Source organism: Passer montanus, unplaced genomic scaffold (assembly GCF_014805655.1).
Source record: "Passer montanus isolate IOZ18808 unplaced genomic scaffold, ASM1480565v1 scaffold285, whole genome shotgun sequence".
Classification (NCBI taxonomy): domain Eukaryota; kingdom Metazoa; phylum Chordata; class Aves; order Passeriformes; family Passeridae; genus Passer; species Passer montanus.
Genome location: NW_024367540.1, coordinates 12,961 through 39,003, shown reverse-complemented (window position 1 = coordinate 39,003; position 26,043 = coordinate 12,961). Strand labels below are relative to the sequence as shown.

The window sequence follows — 26,043 nt, the reverse complement described above, 5'->3', positions numbered from 1 at the left end:
GCCACAAGAAAGCAAAGCAGAGATGACTTCCAAGTTGAGAGTACAAAAGGAAGCCTTCCTCAAACTGAAGTCTTCCTCAAACTGAATTATTTTTCTTTAATTATGGTCTCCTCATGCACAATAAAAAACATTACACTCCTTCCATGCCCCTTTATAAACCTTCTGCTTTCCAAACTGAAAGGTCAGTCTGGATGCTGTCTACTGATCCTGAGTCATCTCAGGTTTTATATGCAAGATGAAGGCAAAAATGAAACTCAGAACCACCCTCAGAAATCCTGTAAATGATAAAAAGCACAGAAAAACTCTGCTAAACTGTGGCATGGCTCACAGGCAGCACAGGCACCTTTTACCAGTTTGAAGAAGAAGCAAGGAGTAGTTGCATTCAAAAAGAAAAGCCATGCAATAGTCCTACTCCATAGACATACACAAGGAGCGCAGACTACTTTAAGAAATTACACAGGAAAATGCATGGAAAACAGGAAACATCATTGTCTTTCTTACTTACCACTTCCCGCTGATCCTGAAGGTGCAATGACATCATCATCATCACTGTCTTCCTCATTTGACTGCGTTACCTCTGGCTCAGGTGCTACATTCTTAACTTCTTGCTCTTGTTCCACTCTACTGCGCAAGGCCAAGATCCGATGGTGCAATGCAGCATACAACTGCCCTGTATCTTTAGAGCTTGCCTGCATTTTTTTAATATTCAGAAATAAGAAAAAGGTGCATGGAATTATAACACGATAAAGCACTGCTGACATAATACACACCAGTCATGTCAAATTTCATAATACACTTCTGAGTTTTCTCATAAAGGATTTTTCAAACCAGTCAAAATGGGCTGTGGTACACACAGAAGGACATTAGATATACAGAACTCTGGTGGTGAGTGTATATTCCTCTGCTTAGTTCCAACTTTCTTTTTTTTTTTGGCTAACACACCCAGTATTTGCTGATCTCATATAGTCTTCTTCACACAGAAATCATATAGCTTTCCTGAAACCTCCCAAAAGTTCATATTAAAAAGACCTTCAATTAAAATCTTGCAGATTTTTGCTGGCCTGTCAATAATTCAACTTCACACATTAGTTAATCATAATCAAGCCAATTGTTTCATGAGGCACTGGCATAAAATTTCAATATGAGATATAATGAGAAAACTGCATGTCTGTTCACTGAGTTATTTAAAATTTTTTGAACAGTCTCTCTTTAAGAGGGAATAATTTTTGACAACCTGTCAAATTCTTTCATAAGAAATAGTTTCCCCAAATTCTTTCATAAAAAATGCTTTCCATCCACCCCATCTGACATTTGAGTGTGTCAGTTCTGTATGTGCAAAATTCCCCTGCAATAAACTGAAATGAAAAAGTAATTCCAAAGAAGATACTTTTTATCAATATTAAAATCAAGAGTGAATAACCTGATGACATATTAACTCAAAACTTTCAAAACTACAAAAATATGGATAAAAACTTATCCAATAATTTCACTTCTTTTTCCTCATCAATGCATATTTGGTATTATTAAGTTCAATTCTGAGACTCCAGATCCCAGCCCTACAAACCTAATATCACAGGGAAAGCCAACCATTTGCTGATGCTCTCAATTTCTGATCCCTAGGAAAACAAATTCTTTTGCAAGACACATATTCTTTTGCATCTTGTGTAAAACCAGTCTAAATCAAAATAATGTTCTCAGACCTCTCCAATCTGTTAGTGCTTTAGCAGGCATTAGGGAGTGACCTTTCTCCCTTGCTGACTGTATGATCAGATCCCAAGTGTTTTAGTAATTCTGATTGCGATTGCTGTTCCCCATTTAGTAAGCACAGAAATCACTTTCACTATCCTGTTACTGCTTTAATACTCTGCATCAAAGGAAAATCAAAGTTAAAATGTGTAAACCTTAAGTACTAATAAGATGTTCTTGACAGTTTTAGTGTTTTCTTCTCAGTGGGCACCTATTCATCCTCCCGCACTGCAGACAATGAGAGTTTTCCTGTGCTGAAAGTTCCACTAGATCTAATTTTGGTTAAACTACTGCATAAAATCTATTAAATAATGCCAATTTTCTATTAAATAATGCCAATTTTCTTTTTTTTTTTTTTTAGATCAGAAAAGTATCTGCATGAAACACTATAGTTAGAGTCTCAGTATGTGTGGAACAGATCCCATGACTCCATGAGCAATGCTTTGAAAAACATGGCCTCCTAGGGCAGCTTTTGATGTGGCATTTGTTCACAACTAGCTAGAATTTTAAACAAGCAAATCTGCCAAGTGTCTTGTCTTTGGGGCAGGGATGATGTTAAGATAGTGTAGGGTGCAAATAAAAATGGAATGCTACCTCAGCTACAGTTTAAGTAAGCACCAATTCTAGTAGCATGGTTAAGACATAAACAGTACTCACTGATATAAGAAAAACTTTAACTCCTTGGTCCTCTGTATCCATGGCTGTGATCCGGATACTCTTCTCACTGGCTTTATCAATCTGCATCTGAGCCCAGAGCTTGGTATTTAAGATTAACCTGAGACTCCCCTGAGTCCTCATCACTAAAGCCAAGTTACAAGATCAGTTAGGTGGAAGAAGACACATCAGGAAGCTAAAAACAGTCAAGACACTTGTTACTGTTCAAAGGTTTCAGTCTTTTTACAAACAAGCCCTCTTAGGCTTTTGTCACAACTGTAAATGAGGAGAATGTAGGCTTGTGTGGGTTTTGGCTGGGGTAGAGTTAACTTTCTTCCCAGTCACTGGTATGGAGCTGTATTTTGGGTTTGTGCTGAACATACCATTGATAATATAAGAGATGTTTTTGTATTGCTGAGCAGTGCTTGCACAGAGCTAAGGTCTTTTCTGCTTTTCATACTACTACACTGATGAGGATGGGAGTATGTAATACGTTATGGTCATAGGTTGGAGAGAGATACGACAGAAATTACCAATGCTCATGTGACAAACAGCTCGGGTTATTGTTTGGTGTCCCATTTTACAGGGGGTTCCTGTGCTTGGACAACTGATTGGTCGGGGCCTCTGCACTGCCTTGCTCCCTGACCAATGATACGTCTGCATTCAGGATGGAATGGAATTGGCTGGGGTTCTTTGTTTGAGTTCAAATCTATCCTATCACTGCTCACCTAGGGACTTTACTTCTTTTCTCTAACAAACTAGTCAAGCCAAATTGGATCTCTGTTTATGGCCAGATTTATCTGTCCAGCTACATACCAGCTGTGCTGTGACAAGTATTTGGGAGGTTAGGGGCAGACACAGCTGGAACAGGTGACCCAAACTGACTAAAGGGATATTCCAGACCACAAAACACCATGCTCAGAATATAAAGCAGGGATAAGAGGAGGAAGGGAGGATATTTGGGGTGATGGTGTTTGTCCTCCCAAGTCACCATTACGCATGATGGGGTCCTGTTGTCCCAGAGATGGATGAACACCTGCTTGCCCACAGGAGGCAGTGAATTAATCTGTTTTGCTTTGTTTGCAATTTGCATGCACAGCTTTTGCTTTCTTCATTGGAACTGCTTTTATCTCAACCCAGGAGTTTTCTAACTTTTATACACTTCCAATTCTCTCCCTGATCCTGCTGGAGGAAGAGAGAGCAAGCAGCTGCAAGGGGCTTGGCTGCTGGGCTGGGCTTAAACTGCAACAAAGCTATTAAAGATTATGAGTCATATCTAAAGCTATTTAGTCTGAAGCCTTAGACATTAATACATTAAAGTTCAGCAATGGTATCTGAGCAGATAATCTCAGGCTAATGCACATTCCTGCCAGCCTAAACAATCATGCACTATTCAGACTTCCCTCATCACAAGCAACCCATCCAAACAGCCAGATCTGAATGATATTACCATAAATTTCTAGGCAAATATTCTAGTTACTAAACATGGCTTGCTTTTATTGGGGGAAGAAGTAACTAGAACATCTCCTGCAATAGAAGGGTATGAAGATACTCTCTTTGGAGGCAGTATTCATTAACTGAAGCAAAAGAAAAGGTCCAAACTGCTTCTGAGTTGCTCGAGCTAATACAAACTTAAGTGAATGTTGCTGTGTGTCAAGGAAGAACCTTATGAAAATAGCATGACTGTCATCCAGTATCTCATTTCCCCTGGTTCCTCTTACCCAGTCGAGACTGTAATGTTCCATCATCTGTTGAGGCCATATCATTGAGTCTCAGGAGCCCTCGACCTCTTTCCACCCAAGACTGAGAGCTTTTATCAAATACAAACAGCTTGCACTGAATCTGTAACAGAAAATATCTTTATGGCATAGTAGTTGATTGATATTTCTTAGTCACCTACAGTTGATTAAAAAAAATATTCAGATTTCATACTGGAATTTTTAATTGTTTATAGCTGTGGAAATCAAAACAGTCATCCTCCTCTCTTTTGCAATAAATTTCTCAAAATACGCTGTTTTCATCAAGTTTTATTAAAACAAGCTAGATATTCTTGAAGAATAAGAAGGTTCAAGATCAAAACAGTAATTTTCAGGCAAGATATAAATTTTCACAGAGGAAACTTAACATCCTAAAAGACTGCCTTATATCAGTCAATTCTTTTAAAAGCCTTAGGTACACACTGCACCACTGAATATGTTATTTGTTGCTGGGAAGACCCAGCATAATGAAAGCAAAGCAAAATTCCTCCTGTAAGGAAGCAAAGGATGAACAAACATGCTAACTCATTATCAATTAATTATCAAAGCCTGAACAACACAAAGTCATTAATAACTGAGATTACTAACTGAGGGTTCAGAGGTTATAAAATTCAAAAGGTGTATGTATTTTTTTCCAACAGTAGGAATACTGAAGGATTTGACCTACAAGCTCCCTTTTTCTTCCATGCCATCTCTATACCACCCTCTCTAATCCAACTTCACTGTTACTGCTGAGGCTTTATACCTCAAACCATCACCCCTCAAGTTCCCCATAGATGAGCATGCACTAAGTGGAGAAGATACTTCCATTTTTATTCCCTCCATTTCTCATCTTCTTCACGCCAAAACATCTAGCTGTGTATGTTTCTGCAACATTAACATAGTTCTGTCTGTACAAGTCCCATTTGGAATTTTAATACATTACATTTCACAAGAAAAAAAATTGAAGTTAGGCAAGAGGTCTGTTAAATTACAACATATTCATGCAAGTCAGTCCTCTATTAAGTATAAAACTGCCAAAAGTTGTGGGTTTTTTAAGTGAAACAGGATTCTTATCTCTTCAGTGTCTTGTTCAATTATGTGAAGCACCCAGACATTTCTGAATTACACAGAAACAGAGACATACCAGAAGAACCATTTAAAGACCATTTATGTCTGGTAAAAGTCCAAGAAGATAAACATTATAGAGTATCATTTTGTAAGGTAATACAAGTGTAACTGATAGGCATTAGATACTGATAGTGCAACTGTTTGGTGTCAGAAGAATAGTGCATCCTGTCTGTAAGAACAAAAATTATCCTTGAAAATAACACAATTCAAATGCTGAGAAACAAAATATGTCAAGGAAAAAAAACAAACTATAATTGGAGTATAAAGAGAGATGGAAAAAATACATATACCACTTCATTTTATATGAAAACCCTGCATGTTTTTCTTAAGAATACACTGGAGTTAGTAAGTATATGTAAGTTAATTAATAACTACAATGTTAAATATATCACTACTAAAATCAGCAGTCCAAGTCATGACCAAATATCCTTCTACAACATCACTAATTCAATTAAGTATCTCAAACTAAATTCCTGAGTGTTTGTGATACAGTTTCTGTTTTGCAAGAAACTAGACTGCTGGCATAAATAGCCCATTCCAAATTTTAGAAAATTTTTAGTAGTACAACAATTAAAGAACTTAAAAATATTTAATTAATTTAAATTTTCTTCAAATAATTGTCTCACAGAAAATAGAAGCTTCTATGTGATAGATTCAGGAAAGTATGCTTAAGATACACCTGGATGGCTTATACACTAAAATTTATTCAGAAAAAGGAAATTAAAAACAATGGATAACAAGTTAATAAATAAGGATCTGACATAAATATCTATAAAGTTTGCATTTTAACACAAGAAAATATATTAGAGATATAGAGAAAGGCTGAATTGTAGGGAATCAGATGGTGTGCATTCACTGGGCATCTGTTACGTGGGGTCAGAGACAGGGATGATACAAACTCTCAGAGATCCAGGCAAAACAGCAACAGTTTATTATGGAGGCCTGCTTATACAGGGGGTTTGAAACTTCCTGGTTTAAACAGCTGATTGGTTAGGCTCTCTCTCTGCCCAGATCTCTGGCCAGTGGTGTGCTTGCATCTAAGCTTGAACAGGGCTGGCTGAGAATACCCTGTATAGATTTATATGGACTTGTTACTGTGACAGACATCCATATGAATCCCCACAAACTCAAAGCTCCTCCATCTGTTTCTTACCTGTAACACGTTACTTTCAGCTTCCTCCCCAGTAATCACTTCTACCTTCGCTAATAAACACTTCCTTGCTGTTGCTTTAGTATAGGCTGCTGCAGACTCTGCCAGTGATTCTGAAATATTATTAGCTGAACAACATTTTGAGAGTCTGAGAATGATTAGCATAAAATTTTGTAAGATATATAAAAGTCTCACACAAGTACACCAGAATTTTGAGACCTTTTGAAATGTATAGAAAACAGAATTTAATAGAACACATAAAAAAAGACTGAAATTTAAAGCAGAAGTTAAAGCTTTTCTTTTACTACTTGTGTTACAAGCATAAGGAACAAAATAGATGAAATTCTCAAGAAGTTTTTTCCATACACGCAATAATTCAAAACCTTTGCATGGACACCTGCTTATCTGTAGATGCTCCAGCAGTACTGATACTCTTGTCAGCCATACAGCTGTGCCTACACATGGACAGTGCATTTAATTTTCTACTTCCATTTGGGCTTGCAAGCACTTTACTGAAGAAAACCCATGGTTCCCAGAATTTCTGTAATATCTTGACAATTTGAAGTCATAGAATCCAGCAACCAGTTCTGAGTTCAAGCAACATGTGGGGCACTCACTCAATGCAATACACATTTGACTCAGAAATTCAGTCACTTGAAATAAAATAGAATTGTTAAAAAGAAGTTTGCCACATTTCTCCTACGTTCTCTACCAAGTCCCACTACCAGTTCAGTTAACTCCCTCTAATTTAATTCCACTGAAGATACTCCCACAACCACAGACTGACAATCAAAAAAAAAGTGCAGCCTGCACATGTTTACTATTAGAGGATCTACAACACCCAGCAACTTCCACACCCAGCCTGTATCTTTGGTTACAGGAGACAGTAAAGGCAACATAAAAATCTTATGTTTTTGAGAAGTAACAAGATATTGAAAAATACAGTTATTTAAAAAAAGGATTAACTACCATTCCTAATACAATATTTTGTTTTTCACCTTTCTCTGGTGTGGCCTCCTGAGAAGACGATTCAGACCCAGACTCTGTAGCAGCATTCTCCTTATTACTCTCTGTACTACCTTCATTTGATTTTGGCGGACTCTATCACAGAAATAAGAGAAGGTAAACAGAAGGGAGAAAACATATGCCAATTCTACTAAACAGGACTAGTGACCAAGTACTGAGGGGTAGCTCCAGTATTTATAAATCATATGGCGGAAAAAGAATCTCATGGACAACATGCTTTCACAGTTAAAACTATCCTACTACCTTAGCTAAGGAACTGAATGGAGTGTGGCCTAAAGAACAGTTTGAATTATTTTCCCTTGAACTGATACCAAATTTCAATCCTTAATTTGAAACTTTTTGACTTGCTTTGTTCAACACAGCAAGTCAATTTCAGCTACAACTACTCATGTCATAATTGACTGAACTCCTGCTTAGTAGCTAGACAGGTCTGAACACTCAACATTAAACATTTCCATTTTGTTCCAGCACAGGAATAAAAGCAACAGCAGGAAACGGTGAGGTACTAGAACCTATTCCTTAGGTTGGTACATCATAAACAGCATTTCCAGAATCATACCTCAGTCCTGAGGCAGCTGCTTTACTGCTGGGCTTGAAATCCCATCTGAGGGGAGTCACATTACTGAACTGCTCTCAATTTTGAGGACAAACATAAAATACCCTCTAATACCTATACTCCAATAGCCATTTAAAGCAACAAGCTGTGCCATAAAATACTTGGATACAAGAACCACATGCACTACAGAGAGGGCACTGAATCTCAAACACTGAGAGTTTGAAAGGGAAATCCTGGAAAGTATTGCTGAGCAGACAATAGCTCATAATGAACTTCCCGCATTGCATTCAAAATAAATTACCTTCAAGGGAAACCACTGAAAAAAACCCCATACTCAAGTGAGAAGTATAATTAAAAGCTCTCAAAATTCCTGAGTGAGAATCCATAACAAACTGCTGGCAAAATTACAACATATGCATAGTGGATACTCACTAGGACTCGCTCACTCATGTTCTGTCCAAAAACAAACTTGTTGCTAGACGCATCTGCACTGTTCGTAGAGTTCTCTACACTGAAAAAAAACAAGAAATAAGCCAGGTTTTACAAGACAGAAAATAACACCTCTTTTATTTTCTACTAATAAAATTTCTCAGAAAGTGAGTGATTGTCACTGGCTTTAAGAAAATAAGTACTGGTTGACAAAAACATAGGTAAAAATTAATCCAACTTAACATGAGAATATATTCTAGTTTTACAGAACAAGAATTCTCTCAGAATGACCACAAAATATTTTTTCTCTGTAAAAATCTTCCCCTTCAGATAACTATTAACATACAAAGCAATGCTGAATGCTAAGTGAGGGCTTATTGTCTAATCATATAACATACTTTTTTTTTAAACAGTATTCTACATGTACAGATTTAAACTACTACACATCTTTAGGTCAATTCTCTCAGAAATTGAAAGAACAGAAACAAAAGCACTTGCAAGATCGTAACTGAACCAAAGGTTGCAGGGATAAACGATGCCGTTTATCAGACTAGCTGCAATTCCACAGACTCTCCAAGAAGTTTCACAATCAAATATCATCCTTTACTTCTTCCTTACAGAATAAACACCTTCCCCCCATTAGAATTTTTATTAACAGATTTTTAATCCTATTTAGAAAGAACAAGAGTTTTATTCTTTTACAGACTCAAAAGACTTAACAAGTCATTGTTCCTATCCCTTCCCATAAGGCATACCTTTCTAAGGCTCACAAAGTGAGCATACAAAAGCAACCATTCTGAATCAAGCCTATGTGCATTTCACCAGGTTTGGAAAATGGGGACTCACATCTATATGATTCAAGTGAAACCAAACAAACCTTTAAACTGTACATGTAGAGTTGCTACTTCTGATTAAGGAGATTTCTAGAACAAAGGACATCCTCAGTGGAAGATAACTTTACCTCCTAAGGGAATTAAATACCACAGTTCTGAGCTCCAAATGTTGACAGGGAACTCAATGTGGCCTACCAATATCTGCCACACCACCTAGCATATTTACAGTTTTTAAAGAATTGACAGTGTTACACAAAGGGAGGAGCTTCCTTTTACAAGTTGATTACCATAATTACCATAATGCTTTGCCATCTCAGCAGAAAACCAGAGCCAACTCCCCTTAGAGATACTATTGTTTTTAAGACAAGTTCAAACCTAGGTTTCTTGCAATTGAGTCACCATGAATAAATCTTCCCAACGTAAAGACTCAAATAAAATGACAGTAGGTGCCATATGAGTTGAGAAATATGAAAAAATATTCCAGTGTTTGAAGGCCACATATTAGTAGTTACTGTCTGCCAAATCTGATCGAGTAAGTCTGACTGTGTCTATTGGAAAGGCACTGATCTGGCATCAAAAGGGCAAAGGTGTTCTCTACCTCTCCAGTGCAACATCTGAAAAGTTCAACATCAAAAGTTCATTGACTGCAAAACTGCCTACTGCCTCCTTCATGGTGAACAACAAGATTTTAAAAATGCCAAATAAAAAGATAAAGAAAGCATGCATTGGTGCTTTTCCTACAATTATTTCCTTGCCCCAGACTCAATTTCAGCTTATGCCAGGAGCAGAGATGTTGCTCTGCTTCATCACTCTTGGTGGGATTTCCCCCGACATTTTTCCATGAATTCACAGCTCTGTATCTGTTTTCTTAGTCTTTACACTACTGAATTTTTCTGACCACTACTAAGCTAGCATTTTCACAGAGATACAGATTTCGTGTATCACTACCTTAGCCTCAAGTGAAGGCTGTCAGCTCAGAGCTCATTACTACATAAGACAGGATTAGCAGTTTTCTCCTGGCTGCCTGCTTTACCTATACATCACGTTTCTTCTGATGCTACTGATGTTGTTATTCTTTAAAAGTTCTCTCAAAAACCTCCCAATAGTTGGGCTCCTATTTATTTATACAGGCCACTCTGAAAAGCTTACTATCATGAAAAAAATTTAACTATTCTTTCTTTTATCTGCATCATATATGAAACTTACTGAACAACACAAATACAGTGCAGATCTCCACAAGATTCTACTGGCAGCTCAAATTTAGTCCACCACTGTTTCTGATCAGTCATGAGAAGAACATCATGCTTTTTAGTTTCATGCTTCTCATGTCATGCTTTTTGGTTTTTTGAAGAGGCTTTGGTGAGGATGTGGTCAAATAAATAGTGTCAAAGGCATCTCCCTTGAAGAGATGATTGAGGATTTCCCCAGATCTGAAGACTGCCATCTCATTCTTCAGAAGTCTGGGTCCCCAAGTCTAGACCCAGTCTAAGCCCTGCATCCAATAAAGAGCAGAATCATAAAGAATTTTCAATAAAGAAAATAAAGAGTAAGGAGAACTGTTATATTGGTTTCCCTGTAATCTCACCTGGAACTGATGTACTGTAGAAAATAGTTTGTTGCAGAAGGTATATCTGATGTCGGAAGGCCAGCATTCTGCACATCAGCAGTTTCATTGCTTTCATCTCCTAGCTAGAAAAAGAACAAGTATATATCAATAATTTTAATTACAAAATTTTCAACTCATTCTACCTTAAGACAAAGTTTCATCCATAAATGTTTTCTACAATAAAACAAGATATGTCCCAATATTAAACTTTCTTTTACCATGCTAGGAAACCTGAGCAAATCTGTCTTCAACAGGAGGTACTAACAATCCAACTCAGTTATTCTACGCACAAGTTTAAGCCCAGGCTGAGCCTATTTTTCCATATTTTCTGTGAAGTCTTGGTAGCATGGGAACAGGTTAGAGCCACATTTCAACTTTATTCTAACCCAAAAAGTAAGAGAAAACACTACATTCTACTGAGCTTTAGCTGTTACTCATGATTGCAGTAGATGCCTTTCTTTAAAAAAAAAGTTTCTTATGTTACATAACAGTCCCTTTATTAAATGTTCAGAAGACTAGTTTTATTAAACAGACAACTCTGCTGTGTTCATAGCTTTTCATTTTACATACATTTATGAACTCCTAGTCAAGAGAACAAACATGTGTTTACCTTAACTCTATCTCGTAAATTTTGCCCAAATACAAACACTTGCTGTGCATTTAGTTCAGCCTTCTCAGAGCTGTCATCATCTGAAGTATTGTTGGACTCCTTTTTCTGACATTCTGCTGCCTAAAGAAATGAAAAAATGTAGCCAAAGAAGTTGAGTTTCTTTAAATAAAAACACCTTATGACGAGATGAGTCACACATTCATTTACAATGACAAGCCAATAACACTCAGATCTACAAGGCACGTTTTACATTTAAATAACATCTCTGTTGTTAAGTGTTTTTCTTAGCAAATCATAGAATAGTTAAGGTTCAAAGGAATTTCTGACAATCTCTTGGTCCAAACTCTGTTCAAAGCAGCACCAACTTCAAACTTATATTAGGCTGCCCAAGATCTCATACCAAGTTTCAAAAAAATACACGTGACAGTTTTACATTTTGTTAGTCTGGTTCTGAATCATGATTTTAAAGGGTTCAGATTCTAGCTGAGGGTTAGAGCCAATTCATACTGAAGTTAGATACACCAATGACAGGTTAATGATTATTAGGTGCTTAAGCTAAAGCTAATTGTTATATTACAAACAAGCTCATTTGTAGAAGGAAGTGAAGCTAGTGAACCATTATAGGAACATATTGGAACCAGTAAAACAATGCCCAGCACTTGGACTCCATGTCAATCCATCATGAAGCAGGAGGCCTTGGATCGTGCCAGAGGGTCACAGAGACCTGAAGACTTTCCTGACTTCATCCCTGGGACCACTGACCCAATTCGAGACCACCAACCCAATTCAAGACAAGAATTGCTCATGCGTGAAGGACTAATAAACTCATTTTAATACAAAGCAGGGATGGGAGGTGCTGGGGTTATGCATATGTATGATTTTGAGAAATAAACAGAAGGCAAAAATCATTGTGTGGTGCGGTCATGCATTTTGGGGACACCCCACCCCGTGCCACCTGCCAGCGTAATAAACGTACTGATTTCTAACTTTAATTAGTTAGAGAATCTTTGTCTGAGATTTTTGGTTTTAACAATTCAGTTCAATGTTCAACTACAATAAGTATGACAGTTATGTTCTAAAACCCATCTGAAATCCACTTCGTACCACACCTGCAGCTTCTCACCTTTCTGATAGACACATCCTAAATTTATTCTCATCTTGACACTGCCTATCCCTTGAGAGCTGAGAGCTCTCTCCAATTCCCCGGTCCTGGTCCAAGCAGAACATACTTAGCTTTTTCATTCTCTCATCACTCTTCCTGTGCTCCAGCCACTAGTCACCTTGGTGATTTTTAAGTGTCTTTCATGTACTGTCAAGCCCCAAACTATAATATGGTATTCTTGATGCCATTCATCAGTGGCACAAAAAGAGAAAAGATCACTTTCTTCAACTTAATGCCTGCAGTTTTAGTAAAGTAGGCCAAAAATCTTCTTAATCAATAAAAGGATACACTACTTATTCATGTTCAGTCTATTGTTCATCACTGCTGCACAGCACCTGAAGGTTCTTGAGCTTTTTGTTCTCCTAAGGACTTTCTATTTTGCACCTCTGCCACCTGCTTTCCACAAGTGGCTTTGTGACTTCTCCCTGCACACACCGTGGAAGCATATTTCCTAATTATTCCCATACTATAGTTCTTGTTCCACTATACTCAGAACCCTGCACTTAAAAAACCCTAAAGTAGTGTTGGAAAGCAATTGCAACCTGCATGGGAATCACTCCCTCCTGCTTCTGTCCTAACTTCCTACTCCATAGCTTTTAACACTGATGGGAAGACCCAACACTATGCACGCACAAAGCCTCAGAAGTGACCCACATACAGCAGTTGCCTCTCAGCAAAACACACTTCCATCAGCATCAACAGCACCATAAGCAGAAAAAAACCCCAAAACCACAGGAAGTCTGAGCATTATGAAGAAAACTATATAGTTGCTATGGGAACTTAGTTATTAGGGGGTACCACCTGCTCCACTGTAGAGGACACTCAGGGGGAAGATGCCTATCTAGGGAACCCATTACTAGTTCTTATGGCTGGCCAATGTGAAGTTTTCCCTTTTCTTTCCCTTTTTGATCTCCCTTCCTCCAAAACAAAATAACTATCACCCTTAGAAGCGGTACTATCAGCTATAGATCTGCTAATAAATTCTGTCTCAACATTTTTCATGCAGTATCAAGACCTCCAAGACTTGCCTGCACAGCTTCTTTCTAGCCAGTCCCTCTTCAGTCCTTGTGACACATGGGTTCTTTCATCCCAGATACAGAACTTTGCATTTGCTAACCATCACCTAGTTTTTCTCAGCTTGTTTTTCCAACCTCCTGAGATCCTGCTGAACAGCCCCTGCCTTCCAAAGTACTGACCATTTCCCCTTGTCACAGTATACTAGTATCCACAAACTTAACAAGGCTTATTGCACCTTGCCAAGTTGTTTGTGTATATGTTGAACAGTCCTAAGGAATGCCTCTAGTGATTGTCACTTGTCAGACTTCCAATCACTGGCTGCTACCCTCAAAGCTCGCTGCTTCAGCCAATTTATCACCCACTTGTAAATTCCACACAACCAGTACACCTCTCTCCATTTTGGCTATTACAATGATACTTCAGACCATACAAAGATCTTGCCTAAAGTCAAAATCAACAAGCAGGGCTATCTGCAAAGCAAATAATCTCAGAGGATAAAAACCCCATCAGGTTGGTGTCTGTTTTATCTATACTGACTGTTCTCATTCCCTTTAAGGTGCCTCATATCCTAGGACTCCTTCACCACAAAGGGAGAGAAGGGAGCTGAGCCATTTCTACTTTCCTGGAACCTCTTTCTTACCATTTATGGAAACGTGTGACATGCTCTCTTCCTTCCCAGGAACTGCGACCCACCACAGTACCACAACTCTCTGAGGACAGGTAGTGGTCTCACACAAGCACCCCTCAGCTCCCTGTCCTGAATTCATTTTCTTCCCAGTACAACACGGGCACAACACCGTATTTTGGATCCAGGATGAGAATAATCTTGATCGCACACTGATATTTTGGTTGTGGCACAGTTGTGCTCACCCCAAGTCAAGGACTTCACAGAATCTCATGCTCTGCCAGTGAGGAGTTGCATAAGAAGCTGGGGGGGAACACAGCCCGGACAGCTGACCCAAACTGGTCAGAGAGATATTCCACACCATAAAACATCCTGCCCAGCATGTAAAACTGGGGGGAGCTTCTGGTGAGGGGCTGCTGGGAGACAGGCTGGGCACAGATCAGCAGGTGCTGAGCACCTATACTGGGCATCACTTCTTTTCTTCGTGTTTTATCTCTCTCTCCCCTTTTTATTACAATAATTATTATTATACTTTACTCTTTTTCAACACTTAAATAACTGTTCTTATCTCAATCCACTAGTTTTACTTTTTTCCTGATTCTTCTCCCTATCCAAACTGAGTGGAGGGAGTGAACAAGTAGCTCCATGGTACTTACCTGGCAGCTGGGGTTAAACCATGACTCTCGCTCTACACCCACGGATATATCTTGTCTGGTCCTATGGACCTGTGTACGTCACACTGTCTAAAAGAGTCCTTAATCAAATTTATTGTAATAATTTGCTCCCTCAAGCTTCCCCTAAAAATAGGATTTGGTGGACCTAACAGCAGACCTCTTCAGTAGACAACAAGACAAAGGCATTGAGTACCTCGGATTTTTTCATTTTTTTCATCACTAGGTTCCCTTTAACATTTTGCAGAAGGCCTATGATTTTCTTTCATTTTACCTTTGCTGCCAGTACCAGTGGAAGCTTTGCTGGCAGCTTTTCATTCCCTGTAATTTCCAACTCCAGCCAAATTTACAGTTTCCCAGTTCTGCCACACATCCAGGCAATCCTTCTGTATACTTCTCAGGTGGTCTTGATTGCTTTCACAAGATATATGCACATTCTCTTTCTGGATTTAAGGAGTTCCCAAGCCCATATGCACTGGCCTCCTCCCAAACTTGCACAGTTTCATGCACTTTGGGATAAATTATTCATTCTCTGAGGTGTTTGTCCATGGAGGTAATGAGCTCTCATGAGCTCTGCTGTCCTTGAGAATCCTATCAACCAGCTCAATTAATATCCTGAAGTCTTCTCTCCTTAAGTCTGGATCTTTATTCTGCTACTTATTAGCTCCCTCAAGATCTCAAACTCAACCTCATTGATGTTGCAATGACAGCTACTCTCAACCTTTGCATTTCTAGCCAGTTCTTTGCTGTGAATACCAGGTACAGCTAAATACCTCCCATGTCAACTTACCCAGTGTATGCAAATATGCTCATCAACTTATTTCTAAAATCTCCAGGAGTATTCTGGAGGATTTCTACCAGGACATGTTTCCATTTTACCAGGTGTTCAAGTACTAAAGTTCTCCTTCAGAACCAAGGCCTGTAATTGTGAAGCTCCTAATACTTCAAGGGCATTAGTTATTTCCTCTACTTTATTAGTCCGAGTCTGGTGAAGGTTCACTTTGATCTCCCTCTTGCTGGCTTCCCCTCTGATCTAAAGCCTTGACCAATTCAGTGCCTTCCCAAAACAAAGCATCTGCATTCATACAGCTTCTTTAAGCATAGCAGAACCCATCCCTATCTGTCTTTCCAGCTTTATTTCCTAAAATATTTAGGTCTGTCACCTTGAGTCTTCTTCTCCAACTTACCTTGTCTTCAGAGTCTGAACTTTTCAATGTTGCATCACTCGGTGATTCTGATGTGGCTGCAGAATCTGGAGGGATATTTACACCATTGGTGCCACTGCTGAGAACTGCAACACAGAAACAAAAACAATACACAAACTCGCTAAATATTTAGACTGTCATAAAAGTTTTCGTATGCAAATTGCATGCAGTTTTCTTGCTTAAGTCCATTAAATGTTGCAATGTAAACTAAAAATTTCCCATAGTATTTTGCAAGAGACATGAGGACCCCAATTCAGCAATTCTTCGCAGAATCAAAATTCCAAATGCAGAAAACCAAGTCAGCAAATTAATTTATATGAATGTTGTAAGAATTTCAATATGTACAACTTCAAGCAACCATCCTTCTCCAGTCTAATACTGTTCATACCCAGCAGGGTTTGTCCTCAGATTGATCTACCTGCTCACATACTGAACTCTCACTGAAAATTTTACCCCAATACTAAGTCCTCTGTAGAGTCCAATCTGTGTCAGGAGGTATGTCAAGAAATCAAGCTAGAAATATTTGGTTCTATGCCAGATTCTGCATTAACTGAAGTTACTCCTGTTGCTGTTCAACTAAACCTCCACATAACAAATGTGCTGGGGAAACATGGAGTTTAGGAGACAGGGACTTTAAACAGTTTTTTTGCATTAACTTCCACATTTTTATCATGTCTATTTCCATCAGCTACGTCAAATTCCATAATTCCATAATACAATAAACATTATATGAATGAACAAACTTAAAATTCTATGTTCAAAATTAAATTTATATTCAAAGCCCCAACTGCAAAATGGTCCCCCACCCAGAGGCACCTCTCACTGATTTAGATACTTTACTGTTGATCAATTACCAGTAATAGCTTATTACACCATGGTCAATGCTGTCATTTGAGATTGACTGCTATACCACACTCTTTAAAGTCTTTTTATTTCAAAACTCAAGTATGGATCACACCAAAGTTAGAGGCCTGGCAATATCAGACAGTCACCCTACACAAGATCTGAAGGTTTCACTATGTTATCTTTCATGTAATACAGATACACTTACTATTTAAGATGTTTCTTTTCTGAAAGGAGAAAACTAGAAAAACCAAGGTGGGTGTTGAGTAAAAGCAAACCACCACACTAAACAAATTTGATGGTTTTGTTCTCTCTCCACTGTATTTAGAAAGCAAAAGCATTACTTACCCATCTGTGAGAAAGCTTTTGGCTGCGGTGCCTGTAGTACTGCTGGACGGAGCACACTTCGCTGCTGTTCCTTTGGCTTCTGGCTAGGGAGACCTACAAGTGCAAAGTTTTTTCAAGAAGTATAAAGTTTTAAAGTTTGAAAATTCAGCTTCATCTAATCTTCTCCAACTGCTTCCAACAGAACACACAATTAAACAACAGACACCAGAATAGAAAAGCTTCTACTCGCTTATTTTCCATCCCTACTTACTCAGCCTCAAAAGAGAGTTAGTCCCAAATAGGGAAGACTATTTCCTAGCCTAAAAGACACTTTAAAGTATACTGTCTACCTTATACAGGAAAGCACAGAAAGAAAGTGATCCAGAAATAAGAGAAATAAAAGCCAATATGTAAGAGAAATGAACAGTACACCAGTAATCCTATTTATGCACTGACATTTTATTCAATACATATTACAAGTCTTCTTTTCTCCTTCTTTTACTTTTCTAGAAAAGTAATTTCCAGATAGTAGCAAAATATTTTTTTATCCATGCAATCAAACATATTGGTACTATAATAGTTGTGTTGTGTCATTTAACAACCTTTTGGCTTTTTGAATTAACCTGGCCTCTTTGGTTGTTATAGTAAGATGCACAGCACTACAACTCTAATTCTGCTATGATTCAAAAAGATAATTAACCTTAACCTAATAAAAAACCCCCAACACTGTAACATCAACTCCAGGTTATGGCAAGCCCAGAAAATTCCGTTTTCTTCACTGAAAAAGGTCAAGATGAACTCTTGATCCAACAAAATACTACAACAGAACTCACTCATAGCAATTAGTTCTGTTTCACGTCACCCATATTAAGAGGGCATGACATCAGATTATAAAGCTATCCAAAGTTCAAACACTCAAAAGCTCAAAACAGCTTGTTCCTTTCTTAAATTTACCACCCTTCCTTCAAGTGAAATGAAGTTTCCATATAGTTATGCAATAATAGCTTTCATTACCTATATAGTTTTGGGTTTGTTTTTTCCCCCTCAAATTCCTAAGGAGCTGTAATACTAATATCTTTCTGATAGTGGCTGAGTCTACATCAGTAAACAGAAAACTTAGTCACAGTCAGCCTGTAGTGCAGAAGAGGCATGATCAAGGACCTGCCACTTACAACTTCCACCAAAAGCCAGGGAGAGCAGAAGTGGGCACTCTCTTGACACTTCCAACTGCCCTGGCCTGGTCACAGACTAAAGACTCAGCAATGGCTGGAACTTGCTCAAGGCACTCAGAACACCCTTCTTCTTATGGTTTGCTACCAAAGGAATCAAATTCACCCTGTGTAGGATAACTCCAAGCACAAACAGGAGCTTGCTAAGCAGCCACAGCTGGGAGATGCACTTCAGACATGCACAGCTGATCCAATGCAATACAAGGATGCACCCGTACGCATTACACAGTGAATAGGGGCACAACCACCCCACAGAAGACAAGATTTTTTGCTGCAGACACATAGATATTGCTACCTTCTATTTACCACCTTCTATAGCTGATTGATGAAACCTTCTATAGCTGATTGATGAAACTACCAACTAAATAAAATGCTTGAGCTATTTTCTTTGTACTGTCACAGTAAACAGTGAACTCACCTGCACTAGGTGCCTGACCATGGATAAGTATTGGTGGCTTCAGCCGGAATCCACTGCTCTTTTCCTCTGGAAGTGAAATACAAAATTACAAGGACAAAGCTATAACTTATTAGAAATAGCCATTCAGTCATGAAATTGCTCAGGTTTTCCCCACTGTAACAACCCACAAGTTCTATAAATATGCAAAGCTATTAGGAGTTTTCCACAGAGCAAATTCTCTTCTGAAAGAAACCAGAATTTCCAGTAAGCATCATAGCAAATATACATCTCAGACAAACACATGGTATCACAAGCAAGAAGTTCAAACTTTTTTTCAGAAGAAACAGGAAAAAGACTGTTCACCGGAGAAATGGGGCTCCTTCTGTGAAGGACTTTATATAGATAATAAAAGTTTTAAGTGAGAATCAAACTAAAGAAAAAACAATCAAAGTTATGACTGAACATGACAGCTGCTAACAAGTATCTAACTGCTAATGATCATAAACTAAGTTAAACTTAATTGCTTAATGTTAGTTTATTATAATAATAAGTTTTTACTCATGCTTTTGTAGTATGAAGATAAACTTCTTTGCTCACACTCACTACAGTTATGGTTTTTTAATTAAATACCAAAATCTCAAAAAAAAATTTATAAATCTATACTTTATACTATATATCTATAATCAATCTTAAAAATTGAATTGCTTACAACTTACAAAGAATAATTATACTTTTTTCCCTTTAAGGGGCTCAATATTTGTACTCAGAATAAGACAACTCAGCATCTTACAGTCTCACTGTGCTTGGTTATAGGCATATGATATTGATGTGCACTGCAGTGATACCAACACAACCAAACCAGAACGATGGAGACTAACAAAATCAGCAGTTCTGTCAACACACGATTCACAGGTCACAGATTAACACAATCATGACCATACCTTACGGTTGTTTTGCTTTCCAATATATAAGAATATTTTTATGAAGTAGATATATGAGGCTTTCCCAAAGATTTTGTTGTGAGGCTAGCAGAAAAGGGTCATACTGCAGTATTCTACCATCACTCCCAAAGCATTAAACAACTTTGATATTATTTTAATTACCTCCAGCAATGGTGACGTTGAACAACAAAGTGAGCAAGAGAACAGCTCTTAGATCAGAACCATCATCACTTCTGTTCTCACAGATAGGATCTTACTTCTGAAGTATCAGAGTACTTTAGATCACGACAAATTAACAAACATTTTTTCAAGAAAAATGCAGAAAAATGAGGAAGCTCACCTGGTTCTGAGTCAGAATTGCCCGTAGAGGGTTCACAAAAGCTTGATGGCATAAAGACGTTGTTCTTTGTTACTGCAGTCAAGGAAAAAGAAAACAAAGGGAAGCTGTGAAGCTGTGCATGTTGTTCTTTATTATAAACCTGTTCCCATACTTCAAACTGAAGTATTTTTTCTAGTAATTTGTTTTATTTTGGTTTTATTACTTCTAAATTAAAACAGCATTACAGATGAAGTAGCAAACAAGCTGTTGCCCATAAAATCCTCTCAGTGTCTCCTTAAAAAGAGAAAGGACAAATTTCATTTTTTTCTGAATCCCGTATAAATACAGGATTCCCAATGTGAATGGTATCTGAATTAGGAATTAGAAGTGCTGTTGTATATATAATAGCACTGCAAAATGTGTAATACCATTTCAAAAGGCCTCTGCAGAGAGAAAGCAGAAAGGTGTGTAATGCCTGCTAGAGAGTAGGACTGAACATCTGGACTCTGATGGACTGCACTGTTTTCACCAAGAGGCAACTTACGTTTAACTACCCTGCAAAGACAAAACTCCTACAGAAACAGAGGAGAGCACATCAGAGTACTGTCAGATGTCACCTCAGCAGCATAATAGTCAACCAAAGGGAAAAAATGTTTGAAAAAACAGGCAAAGGACAGCGCTTCTTTTCCACCCTTTGCTGGGTCCTAAAGAAGCAAACAATAGGGAGTTTGGTTGACACCCTGTGCACTAGTTCTAGTACTTTTGGTGTTATACAAAAATCACAATCCAGTTTATCAAATAGGACAGTCAGAAGGAGACAGATTTCTCCAACAGATAATTTTGCATGAAGAAAAGCTTAACAGTATTTACTGGCTCTTTTAATTTTTATGAGGCTGTAGAAAAAGTTCAAGTATGTTGAAAAGAGAAACAAAGCTCATCTCTGAACACCATTGTACTAAAAAATACGGCATTTGCCTTTTATAATTAAGTCTGAACATTTTTTCTTATTTCCTTTAATTCCACCTTCTCTCTTTTTATTATTGTCTGCCTTAAGTTTAAACATGACACAGTTTTCCTCTCAAAATTCATTAGCTAAGCAGAGGCTTTAGAAAGGATACTGTACTCCTGGAATATCCAGTATTTAACCAAGGAAGAGCTGAGTAAATTGCTTTCCTCCACTTCTTAACAGAGGTTAGCATAGAGATTCTAATCTTATACGGCAAAGACATTGTGGAATGCAAGTGTTAAGAGATTATGGGGAACCTGGGTATACACATACTGTTATTCTAACAGAAAATATGCAAAACCCCATATTCATTATTATTGTGCATTCCTTTACTAAGAGTGGCTGGCAAACAGACAGCAGTAACACTGATCACCCAATTCATAGGATGATATCTGGAGATCCAATGAGTTGCACGCCAGAAAACCAGGATCTGAAAGACAAAGAGCTTCTTCTCCTGATTAGCACTAGTGCACGAATTTAAAATGCTATGCCCATAAAGTATCAGCAACTACATTTGGAATTTCACAGTAATTTGTTTTTTCAAATTAAAATCAAAACCAGGCTTTCACCTTATAGTCACATCTCCAGAATGTGCTGCATAGGATAGGAACTTTTTTTTACTTCTTTCCTTCAAGGTTTTTCATCTTCCTTGGTTCAACTTAAGACAGTAGAAATAAAGTAGCAGTCTCAAAATCTGCCTCAAACACTGACATATCTCAACTAAAATAACCGCTGACCAAAGCTAAAACCTTCATATGATCTGTGAGGAGAGACGGCACAAATCAAGACTGTTCCTGTGAGTGAACAAATATCAAACGTAGCCATTCCCATGCAAGTGAACTGAATGAATTTACCCCAGTGAATTCACTGCCCTGACTTGTACACCCACAGGCTGTGGTCATTCTTTCTCGCATATGTCCGGTGTTTAAGAAATGCACTGAATCCTCCCCATTTTAAAAGTAATGGGAGGAGAGAAAAGAGGACTAAAACACAAGTTGTGACTTGAAAAACTTCCCTGGCAGCAGAGTAACTAAGAAACAGGTAGGACTTATATAAATCTGGAAAGAAGTGACCTGATCACAACAAATCAAGATGATTTCTGGTTAATTCTGCAATTTAACAGCACAAGAGTAAAAGGTGAAACTACAAATACACATAAACTTACAGATAAAAAACATTTTTAAAAACTATCAGCTCCTTTGGGCTTCATCAAATTTGCTAATGTGAGTACATGGCTGCTGTGGTCTTAACCTAAAGCACAACAGACAGTAATAAGACTGCTTACATAACTGGAAAAAGAATGTCTAGGTAGGAAAACCATCCCTCATATATAATACTGTAGCAACATTTACCTGACTGAGAAGGAGGGAACTGAGTCAAAGATGAAGTTCTCTCTCGTTTTACAGGTGGACAGTAGCTTCCATCCTCTCGGTCAGATTCTGTAGAAAAAAAATATTAGAGAAAACGCAAAACATCCCAGCAAGACACACTCACAGCTTTTAATTTTACAATAAAATCTCTTACCGTCTGCATCTTCTGGACTTGATCCATCTGCAGATCTCTGAAATCAGATTACACTGATCAAAGAAAGATCACATACTGAACATTTCAGTCTCTTCAGCTTGATCCAAATGTTTTAAACATCACTTAGGAGAATTTTTCTTTAATGTCAATGATACACAATGCGGTAATCTTCCATGACTTATATGTGGGCACAGCTTCATACAGATACTATCAAATGCAATTAATTTACAATATTTCATGTACAAGTAAGATTCCTGAAGATTCCCAAGCACTAATATCTTTAGGGACTGTGTAACAATTACTACAGTTACATTTTCTATATACTGAAAATTTGAAAATGACAGTTTTCAAAATTGGTTTCATTTTTAAAATATGAAGTTTCAAGCTCAACATAAATATACCCATTGTTTCGGAGTTCATTCCAAAGCACTTTACCTAATTACTAAGTGACATTAGTTCCTTCAACACAATCATAGCATTAGAGGAATGTCTTTCAAAGCATGCTCTATAAACCAGTACGACAGTATTTTTATTGGAATTAGCCATGGATAGTCCCCTAATATCTTCCACAGTACCAAAACAAAAGAAGAAGCACCACAAGCTACCAACTATCATAGATATTAAAAATGTCTTTGAACAAAGGTTTTTTGTATTTTCTGAGGATTTCTATGGCTCCTTCCTCCTACCTCTCTGCCAGTTCCTCAACTAATATAATCTCCTTCGCTCCTCCAAAAAATAACCACATGGCAGATTCCTTTCACTGTGGAAGGTGATCACGGCTGCATCAGCATTTTCATCTCACCACAAAACATCTTAGAATAATTGAATTGCTTAGGTAAGCAAGAACCTTTAAGATCATCAAGTCTAAGTGATCCATCAGAACTGCCATGCCCAATGCTAAAACATGTCCACAAGTGCCACATCCACATATCTCACAAATCCCTGCAGGGAAGATGGCTCCACCACTGCCACGGGCAGCCTGTTCCATGGCTGCAGAAAACTTTTGTGGAACATGCTTTTCCTAATATCCAATCTAAATGTTCAACTACAGGCCGTATGCTCTTGTCCTGTAACTTGTTACCTGGAGGAACAGACCAACCCCCACCTTGGCTACACCATCCTTTCAGACAGCTCTGACGCACTGGACCATCTACCTAGTGCAACAGTATCCTTTCATCCTACTCCTGCCTCAGGACATGCATGCAGATAGACACCTCCCCTTCACACAGTCTTACTTCAGAGATTGGCTGATAAATGGAAGAATGGCAGCTCACGGGCAGAGCCCACTGACGCCCCAAAACGCCTCCTCCACCATGATTCAGCCCACTGAGAGCAGGCAGGCACACAGAAAGCCTGCACAAGTCTGCACAGGACTGACATCTGAGGCATACCTTGGGTGTAAGAATACCAGAAAGTAAAAAAACTTTCTATTTAGCATTGCATACCTTTAGAACTCGGATAATACTGTACTATCAGTACTCCACTAAATGCTAGTAAAAAACATTTACATCGCACTCTGCCTATTTAATTACCTTTAAGGGCTTTTCTGTTTTATGTTCATAGAAAAAAATAGCTACCTCGCTAGCCCCCTAGTTGAGTACTTTTGAAACCTTTAGCATCAGGAATAAGAAGCTACTGACAGTTCTGGAATGCAACTCCCTGCATTCACACACACCTATCAGCCCAGCCATGTTAATACTGCACTTGATGATCCATGGCTCTTTCCACATAATTAGTCAAGTAGTCCGTGGTACTACCAGAGGGTGGTCTTATTAGTCACACACAACACTTTCCCAAAAGATGAGGCTAAAATGGAAAACCATGATATCACGTATTTCAGCAACCAGCATCTGAAGTCAAAATTATTCCATTTTGCACATAAAGTGTTGTCACATATAAAAGCAATTTGTTTCCACTTCTATCAAAAATCCTGAAAGTGAAAACACTTGGTAAAATATTTGCATGAGTGGAACTGCAGATCTCTATATGCAAAAAATCCTTAAAAATAAACAAATTATTTCCACCTGAATGTCAAAAACTTAACATATGCTTCATTCTCAATGCTCAAGTAACACATCCAAAAGTCAAACCAATATGATTTGAGGCACAAGCCTCAAATCATCTTATCATGGTAATTTTGTAACTGACAAGCACAACTAAAATACCATCACCGTGTTTAGTAGGTAACAGGCATCACTATCCAAAAGCAACTCTGTGCTCTGCTGAGGGCAAAGCAGAACAGAGAATCTGCTCCAAGTTATTTCCATGCTTCCTAGCCCAAGTTTTGGGAGAGTAAAGCTGTGTACCTGTGGACAAATAGATGCCAGGTAGATTCCATGAGGGTACACAGATCGACTGTATTAGCATAAGCTTCACTTTTCTATGAAGCCACAGATAATTCTGCAGCCAGAATCACATACCAGTGCTGCTTCAGAGGAAGCTGGGTACACTAGACAAAAAGCAGGGGTATATATGCATGACAAACCTGACAGACTGGAAAAGCAGCACAACGAACAGCAGTCCAGCCTCTCCATTTTACACTTCTCAACCTACTCAGTCTGTACTTTACAGCAACACCTGCTTTACATAAGTACCCCACAAAATGGAAACAAAAGCAAGGACCAGCTCATCCTGTAAGAAACAACCAAGGTAATTAAATTTATTTCCATTCAGCTCTTTGGACTTAGATGCTGATGAGGCACAAACTGGTAACAGCAAAATCCAACCTAGAATTTTCTCATTTAAGAGCAGAAGCCACTTTGCACTTACTTCCTCTGTCCCTAGCTTTCAGAAATCCAGCTAGAGAAAGGTTACATATATGCCTCTATTTATAGAGGCTCCTACAATTAAGACACATTTCTAGTTAAGGAAATTAGCTTCTTAAAGGTTACCAACTGCTTCTTAAAACCGTAAGTCACAGTAGTTAACTAAATACAAACATTAATTCGTCACACAATTGTTACATCAAGCTAAGATAAGAACTTCAAAACTTTAAATTGTCAGTTTTTGCTTATTTACACTAGTGAGCAGAAACAGGGAGAATTTGGGAAAAGCAGAAAAGGTCAGTGCAATTCAGGGAAAGCTCTAAGAGTACACTTTCAGTGTTTATCTTTGAAAATGCATTTTAAGATGCAAAAAGTCATATAAAAAGGACTTCAGAGCACAGTAATGCAAGTCTTCAGTCCAGACACTCTGCACATACACAGGCATTATTGAACTGCCATGGTTTTCTTAAAAACTGTTCCAGAACCTCTTAATCAGCAGTCTTGCTGGGATGGCCATGTGCTGCGGGAGGTTGGT

General features: G+C 38.2%; 1 protein-coding gene across 1 annotated transcript in view; it reads right to left on the bottom strand.

Moving 5' to 3' along the window:
- The window catches only part of RANBP3 (RAN binding protein 3), a gene marked incomplete at its 5' end in the record, with an annotated part of 41,514 nt that overhangs the window by 4,754 nt on the left and 10,717 nt on the right, over positions 1 to 26,043 (bottom strand). Inside the window, 14 exons of the mRNA XM_039713332.1 lie at positions 506 to 689; positions 2,404 to 2,546; positions 4,122 to 4,242; positions 6,421 to 6,545; positions 7,416 to 7,518; positions 8,432 to 8,510; positions 10,847 to 10,950; positions 11,478 to 11,597; positions 16,140 to 16,243; positions 17,349 to 17,441; positions 18,975 to 19,040; positions 20,235 to 20,306; positions 22,572 to 22,658; positions 22,744 to 22,780. Coding sequence (XP_039569266.1) covers positions 506 to 689; positions 2,404 to 2,546; positions 4,122 to 4,242; positions 6,421 to 6,545; positions 7,416 to 7,518; positions 8,432 to 8,510; positions 10,847 to 10,950; positions 11,478 to 11,597; positions 16,140 to 16,243; positions 17,349 to 17,441; positions 18,975 to 19,040; positions 20,235 to 20,306; positions 22,572 to 22,658; positions 22,744 to 22,780 — 1,438 coding nt within the window. The remainder of the gene's footprint in view (positions 1 to 505; positions 690 to 2,403; positions 2,547 to 4,121; positions 4,243 to 6,420; positions 6,546 to 7,415; positions 7,519 to 8,431; positions 8,511 to 10,846; positions 10,951 to 11,477; positions 11,598 to 16,139; positions 16,244 to 17,348; positions 17,442 to 18,974; positions 19,041 to 20,234; positions 20,307 to 22,571; positions 22,659 to 22,743; positions 22,781 to 26,043) is intronic.